Genomic DNA, 15,416 nt, shown 5'->3' with positions numbered 1-15,416 from the left:
CCACCTGCTGAAACGCATCACGGCCGCCGATCTTGGCAACATCGTCGACTCCAGGCATGGCAGCAGCTCTTCATTGCAACAGTGGGCTCCCTCCAAAAGTCGTTGGGTACGCTGCATCGAGCCGCCAGCAAGCGTGCGATGCAGCACCGGGACACATCGCGTAAGTGCTTGCATCGTAACACGGGGAGCCGCCGCGAGCGCTTCATTGCAGCTCTGCAGCCGGCGACTTGCAGGCAGCTCCATTGCAGCTCCGCCGTCGGCGTCGATCACTCCATTGCAACTCCGCCTCCGGCGAGGAGCGCTCCATTGCAGCTCTGCAGGCGGCGACTTGCAGGCAGCTCCATTACAGCTCCGCCGTCGGTGTCAATCACTCCATTGCAGCTCCGCCTCCGGCGAGGAGCGCTCCATTGCAGCTCTGCAGGCGGTGACTTGCAGGCAGCTCCATTGCAGCTCTGCCTCCGGCGAGAAGCACTCCATTGTAGCTCTGCAGCCAGCGACTTGCAGCTCCATTGCAGCTCCGCTGTCGGTGCCGAGCGCTTGATTGCAGCTCCGCCTCCGGCGACGAACGCTCCATTGCAGCTCCGCCGCCGTCGCGCGAGTACTGCATCGGAGCACGAGACTGCATCGCAGCGCAGACGAGGTTGCAGCGCAGCGCGACGGCCATGGACGCATTGCTGCCCCGCATCCCGGCGACCGTGGATGCGTTGCAGCGTTGCAGCACCGGCGTTCGTCAACGAGCGCCGTTTCGTATCGCCGGCAGTACCTCCTGCCTCCTGGTTCCCCGTTGCTGTGGTGGTGCCCGCCATGGCTCCCCTCCATGGACGCTATGCCGCCCACAAGGCCACAACAATGCAGCGGAGGAGCTCCGGCTGGTACTGCCAGCGGTCGCGCGTCAAACACTTCCGATTTCCAAGGTACTACAGTGGTGCTTGCCGTGGCTAATCTCCTGTGGCTGTGAGATGCAAGGGGAAGAAAGAAGAAAGAAGTGAGTGGAGGAGGAGCTTCGTTAGAGATAAGATAAGGTTGGGGCAAGCGGTGGGCAGTCTGAAGCGGGCACGTGGCGCGTGGAGAAGGAGGCTTACGAGAAAGAAAGATCAACCGGATGATTTTTAACGTTTTCCAAACGGTAACTACTCCAGAACCCAAAAGGCGCACGGGTCGGTGGGACCCGGCATCTGTCCCGATTCCCCGCGTGCGAATCACGCACACGCGGCCCACGAGGCGACAGACGGACGGACGGCCCGCCAATCGGACGCGCGGAGCCACGCGGCCCACACGCGCAGGCTTGGAAGAAGGGGAAGGGATCGCGGACGCGAGGGCCCGTTATCAAATCCGGCTCTGGGCAGCCGCCCTATAAGATCCGCCGAGTTCGCCTGCTCCCGGCGGCACACCCCGGGAAAACCTCAGCCGCGATCGCCGGACCTTCCTCGTTCGTTCCCGGCGACGCTGCTGCAGATCAGTCCTACGCCGCGCGAGGGGCCGAGGAGATGTCGACGCCGGGCGGGGAGGAGGACAAGAAGCCGGCGAGCGCGGGCGGCGAAGGCGGCGGCGCCCACATCAACCTCAAGGTCAAGGGCCAGGTCTGTTCCCCCGTTCCTTCCTTCTCTGCCTGCGTCCCCTGTGTTCTTATTTAGATTGCCCTAGTCGCGACGGCCGTGTGTCCCTGGGTGTCCAAGGTGTGGCCTGTGATATAGAAGGCGGAATCGCGTCGATTTGAGTGGGATCGGCGTGTTGTGTGGTCTTGGTTTTCCTAGAAATTCGTTCGCGGTATGATATGCGCTATCGCGCGGCCGTGGTGTCGCGGATGTACTCTTTACATGTAGTGAATTGACAAGCCTGCGTGATGTTAAGATTGAACTCTGCACCACTAGCACTAGTTATTTGATGCTGAATTTCTGTTGGAAGTAAACAATGGGGGCAACAGTAGCAAGATGAAACACTAGAACCCAACACCTGGATCGCTTCAGAATATTTGCAGTAAGATGTGTCTTCTGTACCGGCATTTTGTCAGTCAATTTTCAGTTAACGTTGTCCCATTTGTTCTTTTGTCAGGTAGTTACCGTTTTGTGCAACCATTGTATGCTGGTGTCAGTGTGCTCCTTGTGCATGCTAATTTGTTCATGAAACTTTGTTATGCAAGGACAGTGATGTTTTTATGTTTCTTTTCTTGTTTCATATGGACAATTGTAGTGCTAGTGAACTTATTTTATCAAACGTAGGTGATTGGGTCCAGTTTCTGGTGGCAAAAACTCTAAACAAAGAATTTAGTATGTTATTGGTCACTCTTGGTAATCTACAGTTGTGAAGTGGCTGCCAGAAGGACCACTTATCCGCACCAAATAGTTAGGCAAACGTTTCAACTGAAGCGTCTTTATTCTGTATGTCAATAGACCGATGCTGGCACTGGTAGTGACCAGTTGGTAAAGCTTTTCAGACCAAATTTTTTGAGGTTGTTTGACAATATGCTTGCTAATTTAAGGACAGTGTGAGGCTTTTTTTTTCTTGTTTAATTAGGACAACTGTAGTGTTGCTGAACATCTTTTAAAAAATGAAGGTGATTGAATCCAAACTGTCAACAGTTAGAATTTAATATGGTATTGGTCACTGTTGGTAATGTGCAGTTGTGAGGTGGCTACCAGAAGGGAACACTTTCAGACCAAATAGTTAGGCAAAAGTTTTGTTTTAAGCATCTCTATTTCGTTACCAGTTTGTAGACATATTTTAGTAACTTGCAGTTGGGAAAGCCATCAAAACCATATAATGGGGTGGTTTGATTTGAAGAATGTCTTAACAATATTGCCTGTAGTGTATTTGTTTATTTTGGGGTAGTTGTGTTTAGTGACCAAAGCAGCAGATTCTTGTTTCATACTTGGTTTCATGTTAAACCTTTTTTTTACAATTGTTTTACTACCCTCTATGAACATGTTCTCATAACATCTTTCAAAGTTCAGAGAAGGTAGTGCTCTAATTGCTTGATATTGGTTAGAAGCACCTCATGGTAAAAACAGACTACATTCAGTGACCAAACTGAAAGGATGCACTGATTTATGCTAGTATGACTTAAGGTTGCGGGATTTATCCTGTAGATGGTTGTTGATTTCAGTAGTTGCAGTAGGATGATGTTGTGTTTTACTTCTCATTGTATATTTAATAAGTTGCTTACTCTGTTTCATTGGCGCCTAGTCTCACCTTTCTGACCCCTGGTGTGTAGGATGGCAATGAGGTGTTCTTTCGCATCAAGAGATCTACCCAGCTGAAGAAGCTGATGAATGCCTACTGCGACCGCCAGTCTGTGGATATGAAAGCTATCGCGTTCCTGTTTGACGGTCGCAGGCTCCGTGCCGAGCAGACCCCAGATGAGGTATGTGGGGTCACCTTCTCACAATTCCTCAACCAATAACCCCCTTCAGATTTCTGAATCTTCTTTCGCCGCTGCTGTTTCAGCTTGAGATGGAAGATGGCGACGAGATCGACGCCATGCTCCACCAGACTGGAGGCTGCCGTCTCCCTCCAAGCGCCTAGAAGAAGCCGTCGAAAGTCCTGCTCGTTGTCGGTCTACAAGACTCTGATCCATCATTAGAGAGCACATGAACGAATGAAAGTCTAAAAAGAACTTGTGAGGCTCTGGCCCCATGCCATAGCTGAAGGACATTAGGGGGGCTTTTGTTTAGTGCCGTTTGGGTACTTTGGCCTGTCATGACTCGTTTATCCATCCCTTAATATATCCACCTATCCAGTACTGTCTTTTTAGTACTCCCAATGATTTGTGATTGTTTTAGTTCCTCGAAGCTTTCTGTGTGTTTGGTTTCGCTTTGCTTTGCCGACAGTCCGTTCTGTCCCGTGTACGTTGGGCACACGGTGTTGGGGAGGATTAGTTTTGTGTTGCCGCTGCATGGGTATTCGAGCGATTACTGTTGAGATTTCCTAACATGAGCCTGCTGCTTTGATTGGATTATCTTATTATTATTACTCTTAGTATAAGCCTGTTGTTGTTAGACGGGAACGGGCTATTGGAATATTTCGTCTTTGTCGACATGTCTTCTTGTAGCGTGCTGACTGAGTTCAGTCAGAACCGTGACTCCGTGAGCTATCAGTGGGAGTGTTGTTGGTTTGGCTGCTGTACGGCTTAGTATTATTTTCCTCAGGTGCATTACTTAGTTGCTAAAATGAATCACAATAATATGTTTTAGGCACTAGCAGCTCTGATAGGGTACGACAAGTTTGGCCGGTCGTTTCGAAACGGCATCATAATATAACATCCACATGCTTCGACAGTTTGATCTCAAGAAGGACATGTTTTGTTGCTACTGAGTATTTTGGAAATTCACCAGAAGGAAACATTTAGGGTCATTCATTTTCTATGTATTTTTTGGGGAGAAATCACTTTTTGTGTTTGCGATTTCGTCGGCATGACATACTCCTGGTTGTGTTCAATTTTGTTTGCAATTTTTCTAGAGATTCATTGTATCTATCTTTATCTCAGATTTTTCTTATTTAGCACCCGCGGTGGGCAGTAAAAAGCACATAACAATTGTTATCACATTCGCGGCTAGTACAAAACCACCACTTTATAAATTGGTGCACTTATTTCTCAAAACAAAAATTGGTGCACTTTTCACCGCAGCGAAAAAATTGACACTAGCAGAAAGAACTGATGGTAATGTTAAGCACTTCGCTGATATCACTAACTGCCCGGGCCCACCCATTGTGCTGAGTTAGAAAATAACACTGCCACATGGGCATGTTGGCTAGGTCTCCTTCCTCCTCCACATGGGCATATCTACTAGGTCTTGCGTGGCACCGTAGCCGTCACGTGTTGCTCCCTCCTCCTCCGCCCCGTCCCTCCTTACCCGCCTTCTGAGGGAAGGCAGTGAATAGACGCCCAGGACAACTCGATGTCGACAAGATCAAGGTGTGGAGGCATGCGTGGAGCTGGGCAAGAGGTCTCGCCACCCTATGCGAGAGAGCTCTTTTGACAACTGCCCTTGGCTCCTTTCGAGCACAACGTCGTACGGTTCTTCCCAGTAGCTCACACACCGACCTCCTCCCCCTAGTCTACATGCTTGTGACGCTGAGAGGCCTAATAAACCCGGGCGGAGGGAGTAGCATATAACTTATTATGATAATATGGTATCATAATATAATACTCAACCCTATGAGTATGAACAATTGCCCAGTTGACATGCATGATACTCCCACCATGGAGTAAAAAGCACAGGACCACCACATTTGCTACGCGGTTAGCAGAAAAACACCAATTTGGAAATTGGTGCACTTTGCACCACACCAAAAAATTGACACTGACAAAAAACACTAAAGATAAATTCTAATGACTTTGATGTCACAAATTGGCCCGGCCTGCCCATGGGCTGAGTTGGCGAACAAAAGAACTACCATGTACGACATTGACTTGTCTTCTTCCTCCTCGGACAACAGAGGCGAGAGGTGGGCGCCGAGCTCGGGCAGCAGAGGCGGCTGAGTCGAGCGGCACAGGCTCAGAAGGTCGGGAGGATGCGGGGAAAGCCGCGGGGCCGCGTCGGGCGCGGGATCGTCCAGGGGAAGCGGCGCTCATGTGTCTATCTCGCTCGAGAGGGAAGCTACCATCTCTCTCTTCTTTAATTACCTCACCTCCAATGAGCTAAGACTACTGCCAATGCACCGGTGCTTAGATGAGGTGCTAACCACATTAAATAGGTTAGCAACTATACTTCTCAATGCATATGTGCTTAGCTTCTTGTAGCTAAGCTCCCTTCCTTTAATGATTTAGCAACTAAAATTCTCCATGCAGTGTTGGGCTTCTTTCATTTAAATGTTTTACCTAGGTTCACGCGCTTGGCATTGTTCTTCCTGGAATCCTGGTATCACCACTCATCTCTCTACTCTTAATTAACTTGCCACATCAGGTTTTTCGTCTATATGGCAGGCTTAGCACATGTACAAGATGGAGCACTGGGAGGGGCCTAAGTGGATGTAGAAAGTGAGGAGACAATGTGTTGAATGTTATTGGTCTTGATTACCGTGTAATGAGAGAAGCATTTTTTTCTACTTTAAAGTGCATTGGAAAGATAGAATTACACTTTTTGTGAATAAATTTTGGATGTCAAACATATACTTATTCATGGACGAAGAAAGTATGATACTATGCCCTATAAAGATAGTATCATACACTAGTATTATAGTGATCTAAAACGTCCTGGACAGAGGAAGCATGATGTTTCCCGTGCAAATAGCCTTACGTTAACTACGCCCTCCATCTCATGATATAAAAGCGTTTTTGACACACGAAGGGAGTAACACAATTAGATTGTTATAATCAGAATGCTGAAAACATGTACTATTAGTATTAGATGGTCGAGAGTTTCGACAGATTGCTCAAAACTAAGGCCTTCTTGGGTTTGGAGGAATTTTATAGGGATTTTATAGGATAGGATTTATGTAGGAAAAATTTCTTTACTGTCCTTTGGTTTGTAGGAATAGAATCCTATTTCTATGAAGGAATTCTTCTTATCCACCACATTTCATAGAAAAATAAACATTAGCCTAGACTCAATGAAAAAAATCCTATGATGTGAATCAAGGAACATCTCCTTTCCTATTCCTACGCATAGGATTTGAGAAACATGTCATCTCATTTTTATGACTTTTCTATTCCTATGATTTCCTACTATATGAACCAAAGTAGGCCTAACCAATTTATTTGGTCGAACAGAATCAGCATTATACACACCTGGACGACGGAGCCCAAGTGACATAATAATAGTCTCAACTCAAAGAAGCAGACGGATGCGGATCCCATCTCATCTCAGTACCCACCCAGTGTCCGTTGATGCGGAAACTTCACCCAGAGCACCCATCCAATGACGATCGAGGGGCAGCATCCGTATGACGTCGCCACGAACACGCGCAGGTCGCTCTCTCCCTCCCTCCTTCACCCCTCCAGATCCGTAAACCAGTGGGCAGTGCAGTGCAGTAGTAGATCGAGATCCAAATCCGACTTACCCCATCTGTTTGACCGCCACCAGTTTACACACAGGACAAGGACGGATCAAGGGCCGCGCTGTACTGTACACGCAGCAGCGTAAATCACACAGCTAACCATCTTTTATCCTAGACCCAACCGGCTAACCCCATCCCGTCGCATAGACAAACGTTATCTCCCCCGACGAATCAGACGGGGCTGACATTCTCCGAATTTTCTGTTGTTGGCCATGGCGCCGTTGCCCCCCATGTGCAGCGCAGGTGCGGCCCAGCCCATCTTTTTCTGTTTTTTCTCGGAAGAGAAGATGCCCGGGCCGCCGCTTTAACTCCGGCCACCGCTTCTCCTCGTGACACGGTGGCCTGGATAGGGTTACGAGGTTGTCCCCGACAGGTGGGCCTCACCACTGGGGTCCCGCGCGTCAGTGGCGGGCGAGGCGTCCGCGTGAGGGATGGCGAGGGGGAGATCTATCTCAATCAATGAGTGCCACGAGTCACATGAAGCCTCGAGTATCCCATTTATTCGACTCCGTCGATCTCGCGTCTTTCTTTCATGGTTGATTAATAATTAATGCATTTATTGCCGCTCATGTTGTTTTCGCTGATCCAATCACGCCGCTAGATCCTGCACGTCGTCGTATTAAAAAATGAAGCCCGATTTCCACAGGAGAAATACGACGAGCGTTTCGCGCTATAAAGAAAGAAGTAAAGGACGACGCTGAATGCACATATACTCGAACTGTCTAATTGTGATAAATTTTTAACTTTTGATCTACAAAGAACGCCAAAAGTAAAAACTACGTCCATGTAACGACAATTACAAACACTAGACGGACCGAAGGCACGCCGCCATTATCGCCCCTCCCTTATTGGAGTCGGGCAAATCATATTGTACTAGACAGTCACGAGTCCTTGTGTTAAGTCTTCACAGGACCAACGTCGTCGATGAAGAGAAGCATAGATCTGAAGGATCCAAATTTTCAAATTGTGATAGTTGGAGGAATATTGAAAGAGAATCCGAACCTTGACTTTATGAACTCCATTTCGGATGCAGGTACTATGTAGAAGTAAATATTCTTACTACCAAACTTTTCGTAACAAGGCCAAAGCATAGGTCATGTATGGCCGAAATTTCACGAATGTTTTTTACATTTCCAAGTTCCAAGTAACATTGATGGCCTCTTTGATTTAAAGTTTTTCATATTATTTTTGAAGGATTAGATTCCTTAGAAACTTGATTTCTAGGATCGAGTCATGTATTTCATAGGAAATTTATCGTCCACTCAAACAATTTGGAAAGAACTAGTTGTTTTTCTATTATGAAATTAAGCAAACTGAAATCATGTACACATCAAAAGACATGACAGTACAAATCCTATATTTTCTGTATTCCTCTGTTTCCGGGAACCCGTGAATCATTGAGTTTTTCTTTCCCATTGATTCAAAGGAACAAATCTCTTCCTGTGAGGTTCCCTCTCCTCTTAAGTCACTCGAGCTAGGAAAATGGAAACCATGGCGAATTTGAATTTAGTTGTTCCACCAAACCAGCCTCACAACTAGAAGCCTATAGAAGAATTCGGCGAGAGCCGTCCATCCGTTCCTTCTTACCTCCTATAGGATAAGGTGTGCAGTATTTATATTACAAGGCTCGTTTGACCCAATTCGGATCGGTTAACCACGCCGGTAAACATTTGGCTCGGGGCGGCCTTGAAGTCTCCTAACCCATATCTTGAATCACCTCCTCTTCTTATGTTCCCGCCTTGTCCATAGGGAGCAAAGGATCTGGGTCGCTGACCCCCCCCCCCCCCCGGCCCCCATCTTGAGAAACGGATTTTCCTCAAGCCGGTGCACGCAGAAATCGCTGCTTCAGCGAGTCATGATCTTCCCGAGTAGTAGCTTCTGGCTCACCTTGGCTCCACTCCACTTGGGGAATAGTGTGATTCCCTACTGACGAATCTGACGCTGCAACACATGCAACGGGAACTTAAGATAAGCAATTGAAGATGCCAAGGAAGATTACACCTGAACCATAGGAGCAACGACCTTCTTGAGTTGAGAAACGTGAAAGACCGGATGAATGCGACTATCACTTGGAAGAGCAAGTCGATAAGCAACACTGCCTACTTGAAATGATTTGATAAGGCCCATAGTACTTAAAATCAAGCTTATTATTTGCTCAATGAGAAACACTAGACTGAGCATAAGGTTGAAGCTTGAGGAAAACTTGATCACTGATGACCCACAAATACAGGAGATCAACAGTAGTCCTTTCGATAAGTAAGAGTGTCGAACCCAACGAGGAGCAGAAGGAATTGATAGGCCGTTTTCAGCAAGGTATTCTCTGCAAAATGCTACAAGATAGTTTGATAGTAAGATAATTGGTAACAAGACCACCGATCTTGAGGTAGATCAACGTTGTACTTGATACATCTCCATTAATATAAACAAGAGCAGGACGTAGGGTTTTACCTCCATGAAGAGGGCCCAAACCTGGGTAAAACATTGTCTCTCTGTTCTTGTTACCATTTGTCCGAGATCCAAAGCTCGGGACCCCCTACCCCCGAGGTCTGTCGGTTTTGGCACCGACAGTAAGGGACACCAGCACAACATCGTGTGGCTGAGGGGAGTGTTATGTGCGGAGGAAGCTTCGTCGGAAAGGTAACGGGCGTCAGCACAACATCGTGGGAGCGTTAGGCGCCAAGGAAGCTTCGTTGGGAAAGTAACTGACGCCAGCACAACAACGTCTGGCCGAGGGGAGCGTTAAGCGCCAAGGAAGCTTCCTCAGGAAAGTAACTGACGCCAGCACAACAACGTCTGGCTGAGGGGAGCGTTAGGCGCCAAGGAAGCTTCGTCAGGAAGGTAACCGACGCCAACACAACACCATCTGGCTGAGGGGAGCGTTAGGCGTCCAGGAAGCTTCGTTGGGAAGGTAACGGACGCCAGCACAACATCGTGTGGCCGAGGGGAGCGTTAGGCGCCAAGGAAGCTTCGTCGGGAAAGTAACCGACGCCAGCACAACAACGTCTGCCCGGGGGGAGCGTTAGGCGTTGAGGAAGCTTTGTCGGGAAGGTAACCGACGCCAGCACAACATCTTTTGGCCGAGTGGAGCGATATACACCGAGGAAGCTTCGGCCTGAAGGGGAAGAAAGTTCGCGAAAGAAGAGCGCTGGTGGGATACACATAGTCATTTGGTTCGTGCACGAGGCGATCGACGTGAGCGCCACATCGCCCAACGGAGGAGGAACCATTCTTAAATTGTGTTTTCCATCCTTAGTGCGAGGAGCTAAAACCATTTTTAGGCTGTGGCGAAAAAGTTTGAGCTTATGTTCTTTTTGTACGCTCCACACGAAAGTAAAGATTAAGACGAAACTTGAAATGTTCACATAACAAGGAGTCATTATGCCTTGCCTAGTTTTGATAGGGTGCATCGCCGGACTATGGTTTTGGCTAGGCTCTGAACCGGACAAGGTCATGGAACTTCTGGAAACGAAAAAAAAAGGTCATGGAACTTTTGGAACGAAGCTGTAACATTTAAACTCTGAGTAATGGAAGAATTTATTGAAAAAAGAAAGGAATTGCCGGTGGTGCACCCGGGCACGGTCGTCGGCCGAGGCACGGCGCACACATGCCACCGGTTCCGCCGTGGTACGACCACGGAGTACGTACAATGTGCGCCGCACGGTTTCTCTCTCCCCTTCCTTCCGCCACAAGCCTCCCTCCGGGCAGCCTAACCTGCAACTGCCCTGAATTAATCAGTACTCGCCACTGATCCGTGGCGGTCGCCCGAATAGCCCAATTAGTCATAGGATAATCATCGTCTTCTCAGTCCTCGGCCTCCGCGCCCCCTTGAGCGGTCACGTTGGAGGGCGAGAGGAGGAGGAGGGGCAGCAGCAATAAAGGCGCAAGCTTTGTTTTCTCGGGGACGGACGGGGGCCCTTCCTTCCCTTTGGGCGTCGAGAGAAGCACGAGGGAGCGGTGACTGTGAGAGAGAGAGGGATAAACTGTTCCCACCACCACCACCACCACCACTGCGCCCACTCTCCAGTCTCCAGTTCCTTCCTTCCTCCGTCCCTCTCCACCCGCTCCCCACTTCGCCTCCCTCCGGTCCCTTTCTTTCTCCGCCTTTCTCCCCCTTTCGCCGTCCCGTAGAGCGGCGGCGCCGGCCGGCCTCGGATCCGCCCCGCCGCGGGGGATGATGGACTTCGACGGCGGCATTGGCGATCAGAGGTGCGTCTCCGTCCACCTCCTCCTCCGTCCGGCTTCTTGATCCTCGCCAACCACCGTACGGCGCGACGGCGCGGTCGGAGAAAAAGCGGGGTGCTTTTTTTGTTGTTGGTTGCCGCGGAGTCGCGATTTGTTTCTTCTTCGGGCTCTAATCCTGTCCTCGTCGGCTGATTGAGCCGCCCTAATTTCGCTTTCTCGGTACGGCGGTTACTTCTTGGTTGGGTGCGGCGCTGGCGCGCTGCTAGTACCGCCCTTTTCCGTCCTCATCATCCTCTTGATCTTTTCGTCCTCGTATGATGTTTGGGAAAAGACTTCCAATTCTGGGAGAGAAATAAAGGATCATGCCTTCTTTTGACGGAGGCTTTTAATTTCCTCTTTTGTGCCGTACTGCGGTTGGTTGCGGTTAGGGATGGCCGTGTGTGTGTTGGTGTTGGTCTTGTCTTTTGCTGTTAAACCCTAGCTAGCTGCTGTTCATGGCCTCCTTCCATTTCTCCTGCCTCTGTTTCGCCCATGCCAGGCTGTTTCTTGATGTGAATGCCCGAACTTTCCTAATCCTCAAAGGTTTCCTTTTTTTTTACTGCGAGTTACCATTGCGCTGTTAGATTTTGTTTTTCTGCAAATTGTTTGCGCTTGATACAGCGGGCAGCGGTCTTAGGTTCCTGAACATTATGGTATCTCGGAAGAAAAGGAAAACATTGAAATGTGCCAGACTGCCAGTACACTAGTTGAGTTTTTCACCATTTATTCAGATAAACTTGGGGAATTTTACATTTTCCTGAGGGAAAACATTGAAATGTTCAAGTTGCAGTTGTTGTTCTGTAGTAAGCCTGTTCGAAGATGTGTACTCTGCATTTTACTCGTTATTTTTTGTAAAAATTTCAGCAATTGTTGAAACCTGAATGCTCATCTCTAACAATGCTCTTGGATGTGGAACTTTGTGCAGTGAGATGTGGGACTGGCAGAGTCAAGAGTTTGATTTGCAGAAGGATCTGTTACCAGGTTTGCAGCACGCTTTTTCACCATTCCTACTGTCCTAAAACTGCATCCGGTTAACTGATGAGAATTTTTCTTCTGATTTCGCAGTTCCATCTACCTCCCTGTGGGCTGAAGCAAACCACAACGAGGTTGATTCTTGGAGCCTGTTCGATGAGCAAACCCCAATTAAAGAATGTACAGACATAGATTTACCCTTCTGTGATATAGGAGGTAAAAAAATGCTCTTTCATTTACATACCATTGTTACCTCTGACCACTACCATACTGTACTAACATATCGTGGTTACCTCTGGCCACTAACATACTGTACTATCAGTGAAGGATGTCTAAGCATCTAGTGTGAAGTCACTAGTATGTTTTACTACCTGTATGTGAATTGAGCCGCTGTTTTGTTTGAAATGTTCATTGTTTATATCCGTGCCATGCGTAGTTGATTTATAACTTCCTTTTTCATGATAAAGTATCTGGAAACACGTCTTTGGTTGCATTTTTGTATGCAAGCAGAGCAGTAGATATAATATAGTCATATGGTAGTTAGCAGTTGTGGAAACTTGTTTTGTGCAGTACCCCTCAAATAAGTTTGATTTGAACCACCACTTAGAACTGTCTAGAATGCAACTGAACTAAGTATGATTTAACCTTTAACCAGAAGTCATAACAATGGATTTTACATGTAATTCCTGACCCCTTTCGCCAAAAAAAAGGAGGTGAAAGGAAATTGGCATCCTATCTAATATCACAATTTTATTGTATGCTGAGAATGCACTTCAAGTTTAGTGACCTTATGCAAGTACAATGCAGATATTATTATCAAGGACTTTGATGAAGGAAAGGAAACCTTGCAAGCTAAACGAAGACGTATGCTGCAGTTCTGTCCAGACAATGCTGAGGTACTTGCAATGGAGTTACCTATGGACTAATACCTTTTTATGTCAACAATCTGTGTCCATTTGATGTTTACATTCATTACAATGGTGATTTAACTCCATCAATATGTACTGGTTTGTATGTAGATGGACTGTTCTCTGACAGATGGGCTCTTGGAAAATCTGCAAGTGGATTTGGATTTCTCTAGTAGGTCTTTCATCATCTCTGGGAAGTACTACACTGAGTTGATTCTTGTCCATTTATCCTAATCCTAGAGCTGATTGCAGGTGACGAGCATTTGTTACAGTGTGATGGGACACAGGAACTACCTGAACAATGGCTGGTTGATTGCTCACAAGATAGTGAGAATCGTTCGCCCCCGGAAGAAGTGTATGTTTTTTTTTACTGAGGTCCACCTTGTGCTTGGCTTAACAGTATTTCTGTTAACTGCCATCTTTTAAGTATTTATGTTTCTCATGGTTTCTGATCCTTCTCGACAGGAAAAGTCCTAGTGCTGCTGTGGAAGTAAATATCTCTGGTTAGTAAAATGGTCCCAGTATACAAATCATCACTTGTTATCGCAATTGTAAAGCTACTGATGCTAGAACTCTTTGTTTCAGTTCTTCAGAATTCGTTGGTCGAGCTCGAGGAGCAGCCTATCATGAAAGTTGAGAAGAAACCTCAGCAAGCTAAACCTACACCTCTGAAAGGTTTGCCTACTCTACCACAGTTTGATCAAAGCACCATTAACCAACTATGTTTCACACAGTTTACTGATTGCATACTGCTGCACAATCTGTGCAAGTTCGTTGTCCGCTGCTCATACATCGTTCCCTGATTGATTCACAGCTGGAAGAAGCGTCATCAGAGCAAAGAAGCTGAAAGTGGCGTCGGTGGCCTACCCATTCGAGCTCATCAAGCCGTGCGGCTTCCATGGCGCCACCACCCTGAGGGACATAAACCAGAAGATCCTGGCGCCTCCCTCGTACAGGATCAAGCACAAGATCGACGAAGCGTCCGCGCCGTACCAGGAGGCCTCGGCCATCTCCGGGAAGCCGGTGGTCCACAAGACGAAGATCCACACCGAAGGGGGGAAGGGCAGCATCACCATCACAAGAACGAGAGGCTGACGAAGTTCGTTCATATTGCCGCCGTGCTAGCTTTAGCCGTCTAGATGATTTTTGTGGCCAAAGAAGTGTGTATGGCTGGGTTGGGTTGTTCTTTGCTGCTGCAACATTTGACCTGTGCTGGCTTTGTTAGGGTTGGTTGACTGGTAGAGCAGGCCTAGAAGTGTGTGTAGGCAGTGTGTTTGGGATGGTGCTGTTCTTTTCTTGTTCAAAGGTGGGAAAAGTTGATGTGATAATCAGGTTAATATGGACATATGTGTAGTTTGGTGAGATTAAGTTATATAATTTGCAGCACCTATATATGTACCCCAGCCTCACTGCTACTCCCTCCGTTCCAAATTACTCGTCGTGGTTTTAGTTCAAATTTAAACTAAAACCACGACGAGTAATTTGAAACGGAGGGAGTACATGTACTTATCCCTGTTGCATCCCATGCCTGAAACTCTGGAAGTCTGAACCCTGCTTGTACCACCATACCAGGCCCTACGTGGTGATGATGGTGTCCATGATCCAATCCAATGATCAGACGGACAGACAGCCGAATGATGAGATGAGCAGTGGCGTCCCTACTTTCCCCCCGTACTAAGATTAACTGACAGGATTCGCAGTAATTGGTACCGAGATCTTGTCTTGCCTGCTACGGAGATCGATCGATTCTATGATCCTCTTGCGGCACTGATGGAGGCAAATTTGACAATTTTGACCTATAATCGAAAGCAAATCACAGAATGAACTGGTTCCGAAACTATTTCACACCCTTAACCCTTTTGTGTAGCGCCCGCCATGCCGGCGCCACACCCTACGGTGCAGCGCCTAGCTCCGGGGCGTTGCACCACTGTCCACCGTGGCAGCCCACGGGCCTGCACCCAGCCGTGCAACGCCTCCGAGCTAGGCGCTGCACCTGTAATGTGCAGCGCCTAGCCGCTAGGCGTTGCACGTGTAATGTGCAGCGCCTAGCCGCTAGGCGCTGCACTGTGACTTATCCAGCCACTTGGCTGGGGCCCCCTCCCCCTCCCCCACCCCCCCACCATACACTCTCCCACTCTCTCCCCGAGCTTTGCCCCCTCTCCCACTCTCCCCCCCTCTCAAATCTTCTTTCAAATCTTGCAAATTTGAAGAATTTGTCTGTGGATTTCGAAGTCAAACCCTCCCTCAAGGTAATAATCTCCGATCCCCTTGTTTTGATCGAAGTAAAGTTCTCCCATTGCTCATTTGTTGGTAGTTTGG

At 47.9% G+C, this 15,416-nt stretch overlaps 2 protein-coding genes across 3 annotated transcripts; both read left to right on the top strand.

The window, feature by feature from the left end:
- The first annotated feature begins 1,272 nt into the window (after nt 1–1,272).
- On the top strand, nt 1,273–3,740 carry LOC123080279 (small ubiquitin-related modifier 1). Its single transcript, XM_044503190.1, has 3 exons — nt 1,273–1,580; nt 3,212–3,361; nt 3,445–3,740. The coding sequence occupies exons 1-3, from the start codon at nt 1,488–1,490 to the stop codon at nt 3,520–3,522; spliced, it is 321 nt and encodes a 106-aa protein (XP_044359125.1). The 5' UTR covers nt 1,273–1,487; the 3' UTR covers nt 3,523–3,740.
- Nucleotides 3,741–10,757: 7,017 nt separating this feature from the next.
- LOC123080278 (protein XRI1) lies at nt 10,758–14,491 on the top strand. Of its 2 annotated transcripts, none has more exons than XM_044503189.1 (9): nt 10,758–11,202; nt 12,143–12,198; nt 12,283–12,405; nt 12,997–13,085; nt 13,209–13,269; nt 13,350–13,452; nt 13,563–13,600; nt 13,683–13,772; nt 13,912–14,491. In XM_044503189.1, exons 1-9 carry the CDS (start codon nt 11,168–11,170, stop codon nt 14,190–14,192), a joined length of 876 nt encoding a protein of 291 aa, XP_044359124.1. In that variant the 5' UTR covers nt 10,758–11,167; the 3' UTR covers nt 14,193–14,491. The 2 variants fall into 2 exon arrangements, with proteins under 2 accessions (XP_044359124.1, XP_044359123.1); XM_044503188.1 differs by lacking the exon at nt 10,758–11,202 and adding an exon at nt 11,258–11,923.
- Nucleotides 14,492–15,416: the final 925 nt, after the last annotated feature.

The sequence above is a fragment of the Triticum aestivum genome, chromosome 3D (genome assembly GCF_018294505.1).
Source record: "Triticum aestivum cultivar Chinese Spring chromosome 3D, IWGSC CS RefSeq v2.1, whole genome shotgun sequence".
In the NCBI taxonomy this organism is placed as follows: domain Eukaryota; kingdom Viridiplantae; phylum Streptophyta; class Magnoliopsida; order Poales; family Poaceae; genus Triticum; species Triticum aestivum.
This window is presented reverse-complemented; position numbering and strand designations above follow the sequence as displayed.

What these genes read in the sequence shown, in the direction of transcription:
- LOC123080278 (XM_044503188.1), top strand. Translation starts at nt 11,868, where the DNA reads ATGGTATCTCGGAAGAAAAGGAAAACATTGAAATGTGCCAGACTGCCA. An exon ending in GCAGAAGGATCTGTTACCAG is followed by an intron (nt 12,199 to 12,282) that starts GTTTGCAGCACG and finishes CTGATTTCGCAG; the next exon opens with TTCCATCTACCTCCCTGTGG. An exon ending in TAAACCTACACCTCTGAAAG is followed by an intron (nt 13,773 to 13,911) that starts GTTTGCCTACTC and finishes ATTGATTCACAG; the next exon opens with CTGGAAGAAGCGTCATCAGA.
- LOC123080279 (XM_044503190.1), top strand. Translation starts at nt 1,488, where the DNA reads ATGTCGACGCCGGGCGGGGAGGAGGACAAGAAGCCGGCGAGCGCGGGC. An exon ending in ACCTCAAGGTCAAGGGCCAG is followed by an intron (nt 1,581 to 3,211) that starts GTCTGTTCCCCC and finishes CCTGGTGTGTAG; the next exon opens with GATGGCAATGAGGTGTTCTT. An exon ending in CCGAGCAGACCCCAGATGAG is followed by an intron (nt 3,362 to 3,444) that starts GTATGTGGGGTC and finishes CTGCTGTTTCAG; the next exon opens with CTTGAGATGGAAGATGGCGA.